Genomic DNA, 20,868 nt, shown 5'->3' on the forward strand with positions numbered 1-20,868 from the left:
ACCTCATCAGCCAGACATTCCTGTCCACAAAATAGCTGTGAATCTCTAACTGTCCATGAACAATAACCCTGCCACAACCTTATGATATTATTCATAAATATAAGGGAACTTGTCATGTTGATTTGGAAAACTAAACCACGTATCATCAGGTATGCCGCATAATGAAGCTAGGATATTATATCAGTTTCACTTGCCACAATGTGAGAGAAGGCACCAGCATCTACATCTGTAGATGTGAGTAAGTGATTTTTCTCTTTATTTTATTGAGGCCACCCAAAAATAATATACAGGCGGTCCCCTACTTAAAAACACTCGACTTACATACGACCCCTAGTTACAAACGGACCACTGGATATTGGTAATTTATTGTACTTTAGTCCTAGGCTACAATAATCAGCTATAACAGTTATCACAGGTGTCTGTAATTAAGATTTATTGTTAATCTTGATTCTTATGAATCCCGCTCCTCCCTGTACTTGCACCCGAAATAAAGATATCGATTGCACAGCAATGGTGAGTGCCGCTCATCCTTTCTTCCTTGATTATTTACTGGACTGTTTACCATATTAGCTGAGCACCACCTAGAGTGCTATTAGAAGAGGATTGTATCACCGGAGTCTACCTGCAGTGATTACTATTGCCGCGATTGGCTTGCGATTGTCATCACCATAATCTGGATTGTGCCGAGCGCTATTTTCTTTTTATGTTGGACTTGATTCTTATGACAACCCAACATTTTTAAAAATCCAATTGTCACAGTGACCAAAAAAGTTCTGGCTGGGATTACAATTATAAAGTATACAGTTCCGACTTACATACAAATTCAGCTTAAAAACAAACCTACAGACCGTATCTTGTATGTAACCCGGGGACAGCCTGTATATGGATCTGTAGTTGGTTTAGGCTTCCAATTTAGATCACCTGACCCTCCTTCTCCATGTTAAGGACGGAATTGCCTGACTGATGAGGTAAAAGACATGTCTGAACCAGATGTTTTACATTACATTTCAATAAAGGGGTGCAGAACTTTTAATGTATGTATATTAATTATGTATATTACTAAGTTACCTAATACCCTGCACACACACATTAAAGAACAGAATTGCCTAACCAATGAATAAACCATGGACCTTCACCTGGGAAAAAAAGTTTAATGAAACTCCTGTAGTCTTTAAGTGCAAATATAGCGTTCACTTCTACTTCAACTAGCTAAAGAGTAGGAGGAATTTTTCATCGGATGATAAAATGTAGCTGCCAACCACCCATGGTTAGCTATATTAAAATAAAATAACTATGTTTATAAAGTTCAACAGTCTGAACATTTCTTCATAGAATTCTCCTTTGAAAAAACAAACAATAACAGCTAACATGGACCGTATTATATCTTTTATACATACACCATAGGCTTAAGAATTTTACATTATTTCTTTCTGTCAGCATTCCTAGCCTATCATTTTGCATGGCAGCACTTTTTTATATTGTACTTCATTGTAATAGTAAAGTAAAATGTTGTCTCCTCCACAATTAGTTTTTTTTATGTTCGATGGTGTTTTTATTTATTTTAGGTGTTTTTTTTTTCATGTTTATGCTCTGTAATAAAGCTTTTGGCTCCCGAGACCCCCAAAATACAACAAACTATGATGTATTTATGCTGTATGTCACTGTTAATTTTAAAGTGACACATTGGAACATCTTTTCAGCCTCAGTAAGACTATGAAAACTGCTATGAAGGGGCTGAATTACAAATCAAAATGTTTCCAATTTTTGTTCTATCTGCTCCCCCATAAAACTTTCCAAGCAGGAGATCTGTCAGACAAAGGGGTGAGGCTTAGCAAGAAATGGTTAGGACTTGTTAAAAAATGGTTGAGCTTTAGATGAAACAATATATACTAAAGGTTCTCACACAAAACCTAGTAATACCAAATAATACATACTTTTCTACAGTGTTTTGTAGAGCCATTATGGTGGAAAGGGAAGTGTAACTGCTGTTTGATATTGTTTTTACTATTGTGTTGGTAGAGTGTTTTCTTATATACTTTATTAAGAAATTCTACTAAGTTGGTAAAAAAACAGGCTGAAAAGCCTTCCTTAATAACGTCTGTTGATAATGAGATCCATATTCCTGCCTCTTTAGTTTGTCTAAGAGGCTGACTAGAGGCGTATTGCTGTTCTCACAATTTTTTGTTACCTAGCGAAAATGGTTGAACATTTTTTTTAGCTGTATAAATAAACGCATAGACATTAAATCTTGATGTCCAGGTCCATAAACACACACTGTAGAAGCTAGAATAGGATCTCCTTATCAGCAGAGGGATAAAAGTTGTTGCTAGGAGAAGACTTTGGAGCCTGTTTTTTTTACAAACTAAGCAATTCTTGATAAATTAAATTTCAAAATGTCAAAAAAATGTGAAAGAGCAGTTATAGCTTTAATTACTGCACAATCTCCTATTGATAATCATATTTACATTTAAAATAGGTGTAAATATATAGGCCATATTTTTTATAAATCTTGTCTGACTTACTTTGGTCCCGTAGTATGATCTACAATACTTAAAATAAATCTATGATTTTATTCTTTATTAGAATGGATTGCTAGAAGCTTGCACAGTCAATGGCAGTTTAAAAGCTACAACCATATTGCCTCCACAAAAAGTTTTGCTTTGAGGGCATCATCAGGTGATTGAGGATTTGTTACCATATAATACCCAAACATGATGCACCCTCAATGCAAAGATGCTTTTTCTTAAGTGTCACTAAAATTAAGTTTTGTAAGTATAGATATAATACATTATATTTATTGATAAATGTAGAGAAAATAATGAAACACCTTAAATGTAAAGAATGTTGCTAATTATCTAAAGTTAACTGTTTGCAGGCGTTATCATCAAATCTATAATATTTTGTATGTAGTTGAATAACTTTCATAACACAAATACATAATGTTAGTGGTTAGACTGGAGTAATAGACCTTTCTGACAATTGAAATATGGATTCTGTGGCTCCTCTAAGCTACAGATAACACTGTCATTTTCTGATTCTTCATTACAGCGGAGGTTTTGACTTAAAATGTGCAATTTTTGCTCTTGTGGTTGAAAATAATTAATATAGAATACATTTTTGCTGATGATTGTGTACAATATGCAAAGACTGAACAATGACAGTATAAAAGTATAAAACAATAATGACAATACAGGGTGGCAGATAAACATAAAAAAAACCCGTCTGACATCTGTCAAAAATAAATACTGTAATTTTATCAGTTGACTTAATTGCTCTCTTTTCAGCCTGTAATTTAATAAACCACACATAATCGGAGATTACATATCTTTCCAGATGACTAAATCTTGTAAACATGATCTGTAGTTTGTAGTCTTAAGGTATTGTCAGCAGGGTTGGGGGATGGAAAGAAAAGGTGCACTAAAGCGTTACAAATGGAATCGTTAAGTTTCAGTGCACTTGATTGCTAAATGAAAATATAAATGAGAATTCAATTCATTGACCTTTAGGTGTCATTTTATTCTAAAGCTGTGAAATTCAACACTTAGAAAAAGTTTTTGGGAAAAAAAGTCTTCTTTGAAAAGTAACTTTAATTTAGAAAAAAGATATATAACGTCATGAACGTCTAGGTGGTTTTATACAGCAGTAACATAACAATGTAATTAATTATAAATAGAAAACTGTTTATTTTGTGATGTGTAAAATACCTTTACAAATCAAGAACTGTCAGTGAAATTTGGGACACTAAATACCCACAGGTCCTTATGGACTGGTGGTTTAGTGTTCCAAATCATCCTTTGCAAAGTCTTTGCTATTAAAATTAAAAATCTTTCTAATTATCTTGTTCTGGTGCTCCCTGTGCCCACGCAGTAATGCCAGTGCACTACACCCCAACTTCACTGCACATGTGCTGTGGTTATGGTACTTGGGTAATGAAACTGGGGTGTAGTGCTCTGGTTTCACTTCCCAACTGTGCAGCACAAGAGATGGGGCCGATGCGCCTCATTGGAATGATCTCAAAGTACATATAAAGATTTTTTTAGAGTGCTCCTGGATGGACTTGGTAAAGGGCGATTTGAGACATTAAAGGACCTGTGGGTGGTTTGGTGTCCCATACTGGCATGACCGGTCCTTCCTGCATACCAAAGGGGGAAAAAGACCAAAACAAACCTGAATACATGCTACACTACTAAAAGTTACTCAACCTACCTCAAAGTGTACTTTATTGAAGTCACCACGATGAATCTACCTGAGAAAACTGCAATGTTATAAAGGGCAAGGCCAACACATGCCTTTTGATTTTACTGTGCAGCTGCTTCTTCTGTACCAAAACTTAATGTTAGAAATATATAAATGAGAATAAAGTATGTTGGGTAGTGTTGGAAGAAAACCTCAGGGCTCCAGCAGAAATTAAACCACTCTCTGCTGCACTGCACCACTGCCATTCTTCACGCGTCAGTTATGTCACATCTGGGTCCTGCGAGATGTGAACAACCTCTTAAGAAATTGATAGTCTAGAGTGTATACATGAGAAATAATGCTATTTCTGACCATTATTATTTTCTACCTTCTCTGTTAGCTTGCTGTCCCCTCTGAGCAGCTTGGTGGAGCTATAACCCATTTGTCATTCTTAGCTCTGTATAGAATTTATAATTTTGTTATCCATTAATGCGAATATTACATGTGGAGTTGTCTTTGCTCCAATTAGATATTTTACAAAGCTTCTTGAAGTCGCTTGAACTATTGATACTCTATACATTCCTAAATTCCTTCAGTTCCCTATTCACTAAATTTTTGATGGTAGAATTGATATGCATTGTTCACAGATGGGTTCTTTACTAATGGTCTATCATGAACAATGCACTTTACAATAGATGATATTGCCACTTCTTTTACACTTTGAGTCTTTGCTACTTATCATAGATAGTAGTACAATACTTCATACCCATCCCTCGTGTTTTACCACTGCTTGGCACATAGCTGAAGTGACATTGTAAATTGGCTCTGTTAAATGAACTGAGCGTAGTGATAAGTGTGTGTGATCTAACACTACAATACTGAGAGAATGCTGCTTTCTCTTGTAGAGAACATACAACATGAAATAAATGGCTTTGACAAGTGTTATTTTACCATGTTGTTGACTGAAAATTCCTGAAATATTTATGTGCCAAAGTATAAGGAGGCAGTAATCCGATTTCATTTTTGTCACCACATTGTGAGGGTAATCAGTAAAGAGAGCTCTGTATTGGCAGCATAACTCCATTAACAGGATTTTGATCTGCATTATTGACAAGGAATTACTGTTAATATGATCCAATGTATTAACTTGACAAGAAAACTGGAACAGGGTGACTCTTTGAAATGGCTCTTAATGCATTTTATTGGCAGTATATCAGGGGAATGAGGTCTGATCTAAAGAGAATGATGCAAATATATTACATTGGCAATTGTGTGTGTGTGATGCTTTATGTCCGTTATTGCGGAGTCACCTGATGCTTATGCTGAATTGCAACATTAGCTAAAAAAAAGAAAGAAAACTGTGAGCGTCAGCATGCAGAACTTCTGATAATGACATTGACTTTAATAGGGTGGCCGGTGTACTAAATTACCGTTAATTTATGTTTTATATGTTTTATCCTATTTGTTTGCAGAATTGTACCACTCTTACCTGTTGTCTATATCTGTCACAACCACAAAACCGGAAACAAGCAGTGGCTAAGAATAACAGTCCTTTGCAGTGGTTTTAGAAAACTGCTGCCATTAATTTAAGGGGAAGACAAATTTAATTAATTGTGAAGCCTCCTGTGTTTTCCCTCATCAGCCAGACATTCCTGCCCATAAAATGGAGATTTTTGCAGCAGATGGGGGTCATGGGATCTCTGACCATGAGCAATCACCCTGCCAAGACCTTAATTTTATATACATGAACACCATCATATGGTCCTAGCCGGGTGATTGCTCATTGACATTTATTAATAATAATAATCATTATTTATTTAGTGCCATCATATTCCATAGTGCTTAGAAAACTGACCCTCTAGAAAACTGTTAGGAATTGATACAGAAAGTATATTAGAAAAGTGTCAAACTTTTCGTTATACAAAAAATAATATTTATTTGCTGAAATGAGAATACCCCTTTAAATAAATATTTTTTACAGTTTATATAAGCATTTGTCATGAACATCAATCAGCCATATAAATTGACAGGCAATGAAATTCTACAAACATCTACAGACAGATAAAGGGTACATTAAGATAAATAAACAGAAGATGAAGCAATGGTCCAGAAGTGAAGTCACTGATTTTATTCTCTCGTGCTCACAAGGCAACGTACTGTGGCTCCCTCCATGGAGACATTTTTAAGCTCAGTGGAGAAGCTGAAATGCTGCCTTGTGAACATGAGCAATGGTAACTTCACATTATCTTTAGGATTGCTGGGCCTCTTTTTAGTACATTGGTTAGATTAAGATCCTTGAGTTAGATTCATGTAAGATATTTCAGTATATTAAACAGAATATCAACTTATATAGAATGTTGCATATTTATATCTATCCATGATATCTTGCATTGGAACAAATTTCAAATTAAGTTTTAGTTTACAATTTATCATACTGAAACCCATAGATAATGTTTTAGATCATTTTTAAAAAGGTCATGTTTCCAGATTGTGAAAGTGGCCAAAGGCGAACCTTACTAGCACACATACTTCAGAACATGCCATATAAACTAGAAATATGGACACTATTGGTCAGTTAATTGGAAAACGTTTATTGGAACGTTTATCCCCAGTCATTGTCACATACAAACATGCCCCTGATCACATGACAAATGTTTTCTTGTACCCCTCCACTTTTCCCCATGTCAGCAGGTGATGTGTGCATGTAAAATGTAAATTGTATGGGGATGTATGCGGAATATGATTGTTTTTCCCGAGTCCTATGATGATTGCAGCAAAACCTGATAACTTCTTTGTGTCTTAACATTCAACTAATTCAAGGCTGGAAGGATCTCTTCGAAAGTTTATGTTTGCATTAAGGTTTCAGCAATGGTTTGGGCACTGTGTCTATGGATTATTCTTTGTTTTACAGCTTGAATTGATGTATATGAGAGAAAACATGTACCGTACATATATTAGCTCTGCCTGCAGCATACCATCTCTACCCCTGCAGAACCCATTTCAGAATCTTCCGTAAAATATGTAGATAACGCTAGAAATTGATCTAATCTAAATTTGTAAATAGCTGGCAATTGCACCCTCAGCTTGATTAATGCAAATGAAGCCATATGATTTTGAAAGCTTATACCTGCAATTAATTTAGATTGCTATGTGAACTCTGGTTGATCAATTGCCCTCATCAAGTAAACGGAGGTTGTGTTTAGTATACTCCCATATAACCGGTACAAACATGATGAATGGTCATTGATGGTCTAAGTAAATTAAGTATTTAAAGTAAAAATGTTTTGACTGAACTTCATTTAACACTAGTATAACAGATTGTGTTACACTACTCCATCACTCTTGCTTTGGTACAATACAATCATAATACATGGTTATTCTATTGTTGGGTTTCTGTGCTACTTGATAGTACTCAGATAAAAGGCAATCAAAAAATCTAACTCCTTTTAGTTCCCAACTGAAGAATATATTAAATGAACAGCCCATAAAAAATGGATAAACTGTGATGTATAGTGCAGCCCCCAGGCTTTTTATAGGGTTTGTTTTATCTTGTAGAATTTCATATTCCATTTTATGTGTAATGCACAACAGACAACATTTGCAAGGCACCAATATTGGTCTTATAGAAGAGTCAATCGGTTATGGTTTAGTCCAGGGGATAGAAATCTGCTTTGGTCTTGTAATAAACACACAGGCTCTTGACATGTTACAGTTATAGAGATGTTACAATGGAGATCTGTCTAATAGCAAACTACTCACCTGCATATGTATTATATGACCCCAAATATATGTTTTGCTACTGAAAGCAAGCATAAACATTTCCTATTGAGTGGCTGTAAACGGTTTATTAAAACAGTGGGTAATAAAGTACATATATTACATATATATTTTTATAATGAATGGTCATTTGCTTAAATTTAAAGGAAATCTACCATCAAAATCAAGCATGATATACCAGGGACACTTACTCATAGGTCCACGAACTGTGACAGTGGTCATCTTCTTAAATTTACTATCTATGGCTTCCTTCCTTCTAATATCAACTTTTTTAGGCTGAGGGGCTGTGATGGGTGCTGCAGCTTCACAGGCTGTTATACTGAGCAGAACATTTCTCCACCTGCTCTCCCCCTCCCTCTGTCTGTGTAATGTAGCTGCAGCAGAAAATGCAGGAGAGAGGAGACCTTGTCTTTTAATTGTAACAAAAAATTAAAATACATTACTGAGGGGCTTTGGAAACCCTCAGGTTAATTTGCATCATTTTAAAAGTTGATTTTAGAAGGAAGGAGACCATGGATAACAAATATAATAATATTCAAACAGTCATGATACCTGGATCTACGAGTAAGTGTCCCTGGTTTATCATGCTGGATTTTGATGGTAGATTTTATTTACTACCAAATGCATAAACACCTGCAAAGATTTGTGTATGATCTCTGTATAATTTATCCAAATTCCATAAATCTACACCACATGTCACTGAATACAGAGGTATTTGCCCAAAATTATTACTTCTTGGGATGAATATCTAGGAAATATATTTTGTAATGGAACATTGCAGATGTGAAATCAAAACAAAATAGCGGAACAGAATGGATAAAGGGAATGAAATTCTTACATTTATGTAACTGTGCAATATGGACATCTTTAATCAGTTATCCTCACTACGCTGCCTGTTCACATCCTAAAAATCGTGCCACAATCCATATAAAATCTGAATTAAAGCACATGATTTACCATGGAATCGTAAACGGTTTGAATCCCCACGTCCCATCGGTCGGAGGAGGTGTGGCTAATTATTAGGCCCTAAAAACTGAAATAATGGCTATAATAAGTTGCTTTCAAAATCACTCTTACATCAATATCTACTACAGATATGTCCACATGTGTTGGTTAGGTCTCATGTGTGAATGTGACTGTTTTAGATTCAGTCTCATTTAGATTAATGGGAATATTTTAGACATTAATTCAAACAAATCTCCTGAATGATAATTTACCTTTAGAGTTTATAATTTTATTTTTTTTATGTGCAGACTGTTCTTGATAATGATTTTTTTTTTTTAATTAAAGGATCTTTCTTTTCTCCATCCTTATTTAGATCCACACATGTACAAACAATAATTAATTCAGTCAGTGCAGTGTCAAGTGCTATATCTCCTTATTTTATCCAGGGTTAAGATGCCTAGAAAGAACCTTTGGAAAAAAACATCATTAATATTGAGTGAGGCTGCAGGCTTCTTCTTAATAAATCTTACTACTTCCTCCCTACATAGCATATATGCTGCAATTACTAGGTAATCTTTTTCCCCTGGTGGTTTATATTTCTGTACTTTACATTCTGCCTTCCAGTAATAGAATTCACCATTGTGTACATTGAAGTTCCTGCTGAGCATCTCATAGTCTTGTGTTACCCACAGCAGCCAATCTGAGAAGGAACTCTTTGGGGTTGAGGTAGAAAGCCTGTTTATATGCTCTCCTATTGACTATCTGGATTCCCATTCTTCTGCTTAAGAGCAGCCCAACCTAGAAGCATACCAGAAGTTTGGTACATGACCAGTCTTTCCCTTTCACTTGATTGAAGGGAGAGAGAAAGAACAATGATGGTCATTAGATAGGAAGTACATACTTCTCCAGATAACTTGGACACCATGTAGGCACGTAAGCTAAACAGTAGTAAGAACTAAGAACAAAGCCCAAAAAAGCTACATGCTACAGATCTGAGGAGAGACTCTTTCTGTGGGTGCCATGGAATTATTTCCTCATCATTGCAAAGGTGTATGTGTAGATGGGCTGCAATTAAATTACATATGTATACACATTTCAACTAAGCATTCACTTTGTTAACAAACATAGTTATACACTTCACTATGCTTCTGCTTCTTTCTCCTACAGTGTATCTGTAAACTTCAAAGGTCATGTCCTCCTCAGGCAGATGAGAAGACTAATTTTTAACTCTTTCCTTTCCTAGAAATATTTCCCTTGATGATTCAACACTCTGAGGAGATTAGACTCTCCAGTGTCTGTACGTAAAGTACTTAGACAAACTTTAACAGGCAACTTTCATCCTGTAAAGAGAAACATTGCTGATTTGCTGAAACTGCTTAAATGAGGAAGAAAGGCAAAGATAACAGGAACAAATTTATTGAATAATGTATTTTACTGATTTTACTATTATCATTTGTACTATTGATCTATAAAGTGTTGTCAAAAGTTTAATTATGCTTTTGTTTATCCAAAATAAAATGGACTTTTACTTTTAATCTAATACGATTTAGCAAAAATAGACATTTTGCAGTAGAACAAGAGATAATCCAGCAAAGGTGAAAATAGCAGCGCAAGGTTATTTCACATGAAGAATATCACTACACCCAAACTTCTAGTATCTTGTACAGTCTTATAAATGACATCATTAGATCTTCATTACTGAAAATCTTTTTAATGACATAAGGCCACCAGCAAGATTAAAGGAAATTAACTCCCAGTAAAAGAGGGTAATTTTTAAGATTAGCCATTTATGTAAACACTCGCTGTGGAACATTAACCATTACCTTAGGCTTTCTGCTTCATTAATTAAGTGTTTTCTCGCTGACTTTTAAGTGTTTTTTGCACGCACACATGCACATTAAAATAACATTGCTGGTGCAGCACAACGTGGTATGATATGCAGAGCAGTCAAGACTTTATCAATATGACAGCTGCAAAGGATCCAGGCTTGTTGATTCGTACACTTGATGCATTCGCCTCATTCCTATCATCTTATTTTGTTTGTCACAATTCTATTGTTTATGCCACTTGAAGCTCCCATGACTTATACAAAGATAATTCAGACTGTAATTGGCAGAAGCCCATATAATTTGAATCTAGTAAACAACATTAGATCTTTGGGTTGCACGCTCGCTGTGCTAAAAATACTTAACGGGACCATTAAATGACATTTTTTTCTTTTGCACTTGGCAACTGTGATCATTAATATTATTGTTTGCTTGCAGTGGTGTTACACAGCAACAGCCATTAATATGGATGAGACTTAATTATGAAGATGAAATTATCCATACATGCAATGCTTGCCTTTGTTCAAATTAACACAAATATCCATAAGACAATCAGTCGAAAACCTGTTATCTTTTCATTTGCTTACTACTCGTTTTGCTTGCATTTTTTTAAAATGAAATTTCTAATAGCTTCTGACAATAGTCATGCTATGTAAAAATGAAGGACAATATATGTATGGGGTGCTCAAATTTTATTATGTTTCCTGAAAAGGAAAACAGTACTGTAGGGCTATACTGTATCACATGTACATAATACATAGATATTTTTAACCCTGCATTATGGTCACAAATCCACTCCAAACCCTGGGTCTAATAGCCCAGACTAATGAGATCATAGATCTCAACGATGCTTTAACTCTGGATCATTAGCTCTGTAGTTGGCCATGATTTGCAATTATAATACAGGCACAAAAATGTGTCCATATTCCACTCTTATGAAACCAGTCTAACAGCTTACGGAGCCCTGGTATACATTTGGGATATTGGCCAAAAAACGTCCAGCTGGAGTTTGGGAATGATTAAATAAAATTATGATTTTTTTTGTAGCCTAGGGTCACATTACTGTAGGCTAAAGTTATTATCACTGGGCTGTGTAAAATCTCTCAACTCAGCCATGAAAAATGTAAAATATTTTCAAGTTGCTATTCTTTGGCATGTGTTTTTCTAAGGATGGAAGTGTGGTTTGAAAATGTGAATATAGACCATTGTGCTTCTTCCCCAATGGAAAAACCAGGATGTGTATTGATCACAATATTATATTTTAACTTTGAGGTGGACAGGAGAAACTAGGCTTGGATTTTACGGCTTTCACTGTGGGACCCAAATGACATGTCCACTTTATCCTTTGGGTCAGTGGGATCAAGGGGATACAAAATGTGTATAGGTTTCATAATGTTTTCATACATTTACAAAAATGAAAACCTCCTGTACAAAAATAACTTTATCATACTTCGGTGTACAAAGCTATGGGTGGTGTGATTTTCTGTGACTTTTGATGACTTTTTCAATTCTGCCAATTTTAGGAAGAAACGGCAGCAAAAACAATGTACAAACAAAATAAAGTCCTAGGCCATCTGGCCACTTACTAAACACAGGCTCTCCTTAATACCAGTGACTGTACCTACTGCACAGCCTCCCAAACAATACACTTGGTTTTGACAACAATACACAGCAACAAACTCACAGTTGTTTTCTCCAGGTATAGAGTGGGCTCTGTGGTTTTTTTCCTTTTGTTTTTTTAATCAACCTGATGAAGGGAGCAGTCTGCTCCTGAAACCCATAGTATCTCCTGTCCGCATCCAAGATAAAATAGAATATTGTGATTTAATACACATTCTGTTTTTTTGCATATTTTCAAACCATAATTACATTTGATTATACGGCCCCCAGAGGGACATCTGGAAGGAGAACAGCAGCAGCACACCGTCTATACATTTTGATAGCCTTTAGAGTAGTTATGCACTTAATCCAGAGGAAATACACAGATCCACTCTAACCCCAGGTGCACAATTCCAGGAGACACCCTCCACTCTTTTTAATGCACAGGTAACGAGAAGGAAATAGGGTCAGCAATAAAAGTGGAATGTTCTTTATTTAAGCAGGATAAAAAGGACTATAAAAACACAACCATGAGAATATGCAGTATATCTATTCAGGTCCTTAGTCTTAGATGGACCTTAATAGGTCTGAAACGTGTCAGATATACTGTATATTCTCATGGCTGAATTTTTATAGTGCTTTCTATCCTGGTTAAATGAAAACATTCCATGTTTATCGGGACAAGTGAGCGCTGACCCTATTTCCTATTTACCTAGTTATACACTTAGCATAACTCCATCAGGTGAGGGCACACACCTAGCAATTCTCTTTATTTACTACATGTACAGTGAAGCGCCTGTTTTCTCCTTGTTATTTTTCTCAAGTATCTTCACCATTATTTTACGGATGATCATAGTCTAAGGGCCGCCTGCACATAACAGACCAAACTAAGAAATGCTTATCACTGATCTGAGGGGACAGGATGATAACATTCAATCACCAGTTAATAAGACATGTCATCTACATAAGAAAATAAAAAAAAACATAACAGGTAGAATTCAAGGCTGATCTAAAGATGCCCCACAATACAACCTTGCTGGTTATTCCATTTAGTTGCACCTCAACTCCCATTTAAAAATGTCTTATATTTTCTGCATCTTATACCCATAAGGGCTAACATGCCTGAAAGAGCAATGTACAAACTAGAATAATTGGCTTTATTATTTTAGGCTCTATCTGTGTCACACATGAGTAATTCTGGAATAATGGTTAAACACAGCAAGGAAAAGGGAGTATTTGCATATTCCTCTGCCCGCTGTCCTACAAAGTGGAATTAACATTTTGTTTTTGGGATCTAAGATTGAAATTGATGATGTGCAAACACCTAAATAGGCAAAGCCGGGCTAAAAATGAACGGTAATAAATGATTTACTTGTTTTTGTGTGCAGCATTTTCTATCTATTCTATTCCCTCAAATATTCCATCATCATAGCCAGCTAATAAAAAATACATAAACCTAGACAGTGCTACTCTATATATAACAGTGGCATAGTGTTAATGCTTATTTTAAGAGCTAATGCCTGGGATTGATTAATTTTGTTTTCCATGGTGCTCAATTTTGTTCCAGAATTTAATTAAAATGTAGAATCATGAAGTTTTTTTTTCTCTTTTATAATTGATGTTCCAGAAACCCCTGTTGCTGAGAATCTTGTTTGTATAATACATATTAATACATGAATATACTTACTTATGTATGTTCTATTCTTTTGACAGACAGACAATTTTCCTGCGGAGTCCAATTACATGGGAAGCAGACAACAATTTGTTCAAAGGTATTAAAATATTGCCCACTAATGCACCTTTTTTTGGGCTTTGTTTCATTGACAGACACTTACATTTACTTATTTCTTTATAATATATCAGTAGTTCAACCTTCAAAGACCCAGAAAGAGCGAGCCTAAGGGACAGCGGTCATGGAGACAGTGATCAAGCTGACAGTGATCAAGACACTAACAAAGGTTCCTGCTGTGACATGTCAGTAAGAGAAGCCCTTAAGATGAAAACCACTTCAACTAAATGCCAACCTATGGAGCAGGGTGAGTAACCACCTTATTATCATGTTAAGTAAGGGGTTAAATATCACACTCCATGGTGTTTCAACTACAAGGCAACACACAGAGTAACATTATGACTTTTATCTGGACTAATAGGTTGAAAATTATATTTTGCAATATCTTAGTTCAGTTAAGTTGCATCTGCTGGAGTAAGGTCAGCATCTAGTGCTATATTTACTAACCTCCTTATATATAATGTATGTGTGGATTATCATTGTATGACTTCATTAGGTTTCATATGTGATCATTAAATTTATGTCAATAGAAACTGTATGAGAGGTTACGAAAGTCAGTCATGGTAATAACACACTAATATAGGGGGATATCTATCAGAAGCCCTGAATCCTAGCTTATACCTACCACTTGCCATTATTTTCCCCTGTCCGCCACCTTAACACCAGGGGAGCATGGAGGGCTATAAAGGGGGGGAGACACGGCTGGCCGGGGAGTGGGCTGAACCCTCTTAATGTATGCAGCTGCACTGGAGTTTTGGCACGGCTATAATTTCCTCTGTAGTAACCTCCATAGTGTATGTTATGTATGAAACGTTCATTTTATACTTGCATCATACAAGTTTCATGCGCATTGGTGCACATGTATTATTTTATGTCTTCTTTTTTTCTTGCTTTTTTGAAACTTTTTATGTAGTTTTGCCACTACAGTTATCACAGGATTCCACATTCTTATTTTATTAATTTTCACAAAAGTCGCAAAATGTTGCAAAAACCCACCAGACGTAAGAAAAAGCTTGAAGTAGACTGAAAAAAGTCGCTATTTAATTAAAGAAGCATAACACCAAACATCAAAAGTTAAGATACATCTGACCATCAGAAAAGCTGGGGGGAAAAATAATGCCCCAGACTTATGATAAATGTGCAACATTAAGTCTCTTATTCAAACTTAAATTTCTGGTTGAATACCCCTTAATAAACAAGAGCTAGCAAAATGATCACAACGTAGCAACTTTCAAGCGGCCCTCGGTCATCGTAATAGCATGCACTGCCCACACTATTTATGGAGCAGAACTGCCCATCATATTTTGTTATAGGAATTAGCTATGTACCAAATAACAGGCAGTTGATGTCTATTTTATTATTTTTTTTGCAAAATGTAAATTGACTAACAATGTGTAAATTGTAATGACTTACAATTAGAGTTCAGTGGACCCGGTGTTCCTGTTCACGGTTGCAGTTCAGCCACGTGACCCGAATGTATTGTGAGATTGGTAGCTGAACAACCAATCCAGCAAATTGATGCCCATTAGAACTAGCCACAGTTATTCAGTTGCCGATTCGGGTCACCTTGCCAAACCTGAACTCTAAATGTTTGGTCCGCTCATCTCTACTTACAATGTATTCGCAAAATTTCAGCTTTTGCTATCTTCTGAGCTAAAATTTTACAGTGCAGAAAGCCACATTAATATTTACTACGTCTGTCATGTGGTCCAAGTGCCAAGAATCTTGATGCATGGACCAAGAATCAATAAAAACGGTTGTCAATCTTAGTGAATGTGGATCCACACCTGTTTTTTCACTGAATACAATCTGTAATATACAATGGAAGTGTTGGTGATAATATGATGGTTATTTTGTGAGATAAGAAATAAGAAAATATAGAGCTGTGGATGTAGCATCTCATCTCCACATCTCCACAACATACTCATTCTTTGTTGTGAATATATAGGGTTATTTCTCTTTTCGTTATTTTTTTTCACTTCATACAGTATTTACATAGTAGTGCAATGTCTCCTCTTTTCCTACGGACGTTTGTTCCGGCCAGTAATGTTTTATAAATGGTCCACATCTCATCTCTCCAGCAGTGAACATTGCTTGATATATCTTCAAACATGAATTGGCGCTGCAGTCCCCCACTGCAGGTCATGAATTGAAAAAAAATTCTAATGTAACAAAATCAATATGGTCATGATTGTTACTCAGGATTATTCAGTAACCCAAGGACGGTTAGTAGATGTGTGTAGCCTCCTAGTTATTATGCCTACACAGTTCTCATTCTGACACATTTCCCTTTTGCATTTGAAAGTAATGCATAAAAGAAAAAACACCCTGCAAGCCCAATACATTATGTACAAAGTCTTGTTCTCTGTGTGAGCTGCGTCGCTTTTATCTGGTACAGAATAAATAACCTTTCTGTATCCTCTGTACCAGTTAATAATGCACAATATTTAAATATGTCTATGGATACAGTTTTTTTAAAATGTAAAATATGTTTCTACTTCTATACAGATGCTGAGTAATAATGTAACATGTTACTGCAGCAGGTCACAACATCGGATCAAAGATGTGAATTGTAAGATGTCCAATAGTAACCAAGAATGTACATAATGATATACAGTGTAGAGGCATGCTGTATGTGACAGTTCATCCGTCTCTCTTTATACATGTAGTAATGAGGTTCCTGTATTATTATAACACTATAGTTGGTGTGGAGAAGTACGGAGTGAAGGACCATGTTCAAACATGTAGGCAATTCCTAACTCTGCTACAAATTACAATATAGAATAATAGAAAGAGGTAGCCTTTATAGACTGTGCTCCCCATTTAAAGGCAAACAGCCTCAGTGTTTTTTGTCTCCTAGAATTGAGTGGAGTGCATATGCACAGCTACTTCTCCATTTTGGTAGGCGATGGGGGTTATAGGACCGCTTTTTAGATTTGGATTTGGAAGTGGATGTGCAAGATGAGGAACCTAAATCTATCAGTATTGATGTAATTTGACCCCCACAGCTTAACCTATTGGTAATTCTATGTTTTTAGGGTAATAATACATCAACCATATATGACCTAATTTATCTATACTAGTGCATACAAAAATCGGATAAGCTGCCTAGGAAAAACAGCTGTCTATTTTTTGACAACAGGTTAAGTAAATAATCTTATAACAAGTATAATATGGGAATTTTACAATTTAAATGGCCATTATTCTTTAAAAATGATTATTATTTCTATACGGATACATTGTATTACTTGCACTGAATCCAAATTTTAGTCTACATAATAAAAAAGAGGCATAATTATAGCTGTACATTCTTCAAAGTTGCAATATTCCAGCATCACCTGCAGGTTTAATATTATTGAACTGCCTATTGTTGTCTACAGGCCCTTGTACGCTTCCAGATATTTACAAATCAAATGTGGTCAATCAAATGGTACACAATGAATGATGCCAAATGGGCGAGCTGTGAATGGTGAATTTCAATGTTGTATAATTTTATTCAGACCAAAAATAATCTGCTAGTAGAATATACTCTTTCCACGTTCCCCATTCAAACATAGAGTAGAGATAAGGAAATCCTTCAAGTTTTAAGGCATTCTTAATTTCTTAACACATCACAAGTCGTTTTAAGATGTTTTAGGGCTGAGCCCACTCCATAAACACCCATGGTCGACAACCATGATTGGTGCTACTGATAAGTGTTTGTTGACAGCACTCAAGTAAAGGCGCCGCATTGAAGTCGCCATCATGAATAAGGCCGACGAACCAACTGATGTCATCAGAGTGCATCGCCAAGTTGCCATGACAATGATGGTGGGTTGTATATCAGTCATAGCAGGATCTGTTAAAGAGTCTACCGTTGAAAGGGTTTTTTGCAGATCCAGTGAATTTACAATATATTGCAATACAGTAGTATTGCAGTATATTTTATAAGTGATCCGAAACCCTATGGTTCAAGTACCATAGTGCGTCTATAAATACAGTAAAACAAATGAAAAAGAAGTTTTAAAAAACACTTAAAAGTTTTAAATCAGCTCCCTGTTCCTAGAACACAATTAAAAAAATAAATAAATAAATAAACATGTTAGGTATCTCTGCATCCCAAAATGTCTACTGTGTAACCATGTAACAAAAAATAGTACCAAAATGTCCAAATCAAAACTTTTTTGCGATTTCTTAACACATATAAATTTTAATTAAAATGATCACAAGGTCGTACACTCCCAAAAATGGTAGACATGAAAATTTCAGTTTACCATGCAAAAAATTACCCTTTATTCAGGTCCTACACCGAAGTATGAAAAAATCATTGGCATCGTGATTATACCAACCCAAAGAATAAAGTAGAGTAGTTATTTGAAAAATACAGCGAATGCCATAAAAACAAAGCCTACAAGAAAATGCCTTGTCAATTTGGAATTTTCTTTCAGTGCATGGCATGGAATATAAAATGCTGCCAGTAGGAAGTATAATTTGTTAGACAGAAAATAAGCCCTCAAACATCTCTGTACAAAGAAAAAAAGAAAAAATAAAAAGTTATAGGTTTTTGAAGCTACGGAGAGAAAAACAGAAACTGAAAAAGTCTATTGGTGAAACGGGGTTAAACAATGATTATTTTTTTTTTATTATTAAAAAGGTCCATTGTTGTTCATTATTGTTTCATTCATTTTTTACAATTTTTTTTTCAACAAACCCTAATCGAAACCTGAAATAAATTGTAAAAAAAATGAAAGGATATCATTGCTTAAGAGGACAAGCCGGGGTTATATACCAATTTCAGGGACAATTAAAGCAACAGTCAGAAAAATTTAGTGCTGGGAATCGGCAGATTCATACCAAATCTATAAATCAATGAATCGATTGACTCCTCTCTAAGGGAGAAATAGGGACAGCTTAATGCTCATGAAAATTCTATGTAACCGATGTAAATCTTGTGCTGTTAACACGGTAGTGATCTTTATACCAAGTTCCAGGGGCAATGTGTGTTGATATTTGGCAGCTGCAGTCAGTCTTTGAATTCAGAATAGAGTCTGGCAGAGGACCAAGGCAGCATTAAAATAAGAGCTGTAGGGGATGGTTGAGGTAAATACTAGGCCCTGTTTACATCACCATTATTTATGTACGTTTCTTTTTTTTGTTATTTATAGCAGCAAAATTACAGGGTTAATTTTTTTTAAGCTAAATGTAAGGATTTTACATTGTTTTTCATTTTTTTACATTTACCATTTGCTTTTGGTATCCATTAGTCTCTTACTGTGTAAAATGGAAGAGAGTAACTGACGCGACTGTTGGTGGTGTGAAGTTAGCAAAAGAAAATGGAGTTAAGCATCTCCTGTAAACTATGGCAGGTATTTGTTTCTAAATAAATTTAGTGTTTATTTGCTGATGTAGAGTTTTCTATCATTGTAATCTTGCTGCTATTCTACACTGTTAATAGCAAGCACATTCACCATTGGAAACTAAGATGTGGAGTTGACTCCAAAAATTCTATGGTCAATCGCTATGTGAATGCTCTGTAAACTGTGGTCACTGAAAGTCACTGACTTAAAATTTGCAAGAAATTGATATAGTCTATTTTTCATACTATTGTTAGTGACATGAAACATTAAAATAATGTAACACCTTGTTCACACATTATTTACATGCAAAACGTATAATGCTCATTCCCAATCCTAAGCATATGAGCCTGGCCAATAACTTGAATTTAGCTATTTTCTGAACATACTATTACTTTAACGTGACCCAATTCAAAGGAAAAATGTTGCCTCTTGCCTCCGTTTGGACCCCTATTGATATATACTTTTTGAATATACAAAGATCAAAACACTTTTTCCTGTTTTGATGCTAAAACATAGTAATAATCGCCTTGTGGCCTGACATCAATTTACATGGTCATCGCATTATACAAGTTCCTTTAGCCTATCAACATCAAGTAACCGAGGAGGCAGTGTCTTGGTCCATGTACATAGTGACACTTAAATAATGACATAATAATTGAAAAATTTGGGGACCATGTATGTTTACTATATATTGGCTAGATTTTGTAGAGCAAAATGTTTACCATGAACTAGAAGGTGATAGGTTAAATACTATGAACACCTTTAATCAAGAGAAAGCAATAAATACATATGGTACTAAGTCCCTGCAGTAAATAAAGATGCACCTTTTTTGCACCAAACTTTTTTTTGTTATACAGTTATGAATCAAAATGTACAAATTAAAGCCTCTTCTATATTCTAGTTTGGGCTATGGGTCTTTCACTAGCACTGGACACTTGTTATCTGTCCGTTTGTATGTTATATGCACATGCAGCACAGTTTTAGTTCTCCTTTGTACTCTGCCCCACTTTCCCTTCACATATGTGGCATCTACCCAGTGTCCTACTGAAATACAGAGATTGAAAGAGAGATATTTATCACAGGATCTCATCTTTTATTTACTGAAACTAACTGTGGGATATAAACGGGTAGTGAGTGAGTGGTACACACAGAGTAGGCATAGCTGACAGGGAAAAGCAGTAGGATAAGGCTGTAATATATTGAGCTGTCTGCTGTGAGATAAGAGGGGGAGGGACATAAATGATGGCGGGAATGAAGCAACATAACACTGCAAATAGCAAGCCATTCACTGTGAGGCTAAGAACACAACCATTTTTATTGGCCGTGTGCTGGCCACACAAACAGCAGGCCACCATTGATTTCCATTGGCCGGTCACAGTGTAGTGGGCACCATATAGAGCAGCACCTGTTCATGACCAGA

General features: G+C 35.5%; 1 protein-coding gene across 4 annotated transcripts in view; it reads left to right on the plus strand.

The window, feature by feature from the left end:
- Positions 1-20,868, plus strand: part of PCDH17 (protocadherin 17) — a 138,150-nt gene that overhangs the window by 32,112 nt on the left and 85,170 nt on the right. For all 4 annotated transcript variants that reach the window (XM_072135302.1, XM_072135303.1, XM_072135300.1 and 1 more), the window contains 2 exons: positions 14,037-14,095; positions 14,187-14,359. In XM_072135302.1, the coding sequence (XP_071991403.1) occupies positions 14,037-14,095; positions 14,187-14,359 (232 nt within the window). The remainder of the gene's footprint in view (positions 1-14,036; positions 14,096-14,186; positions 14,360-20,868) is intronic.

This window comes from Engystomops pustulosus, chromosome 2 (assembly GCF_040894005.1).
Source record: "Engystomops pustulosus chromosome 2, aEngPut4.maternal, whole genome shotgun sequence".
Taxonomy (NCBI): Eukaryota; Metazoa; Chordata; class Amphibia; order Anura; family Leptodactylidae; genus Engystomops; species Engystomops pustulosus.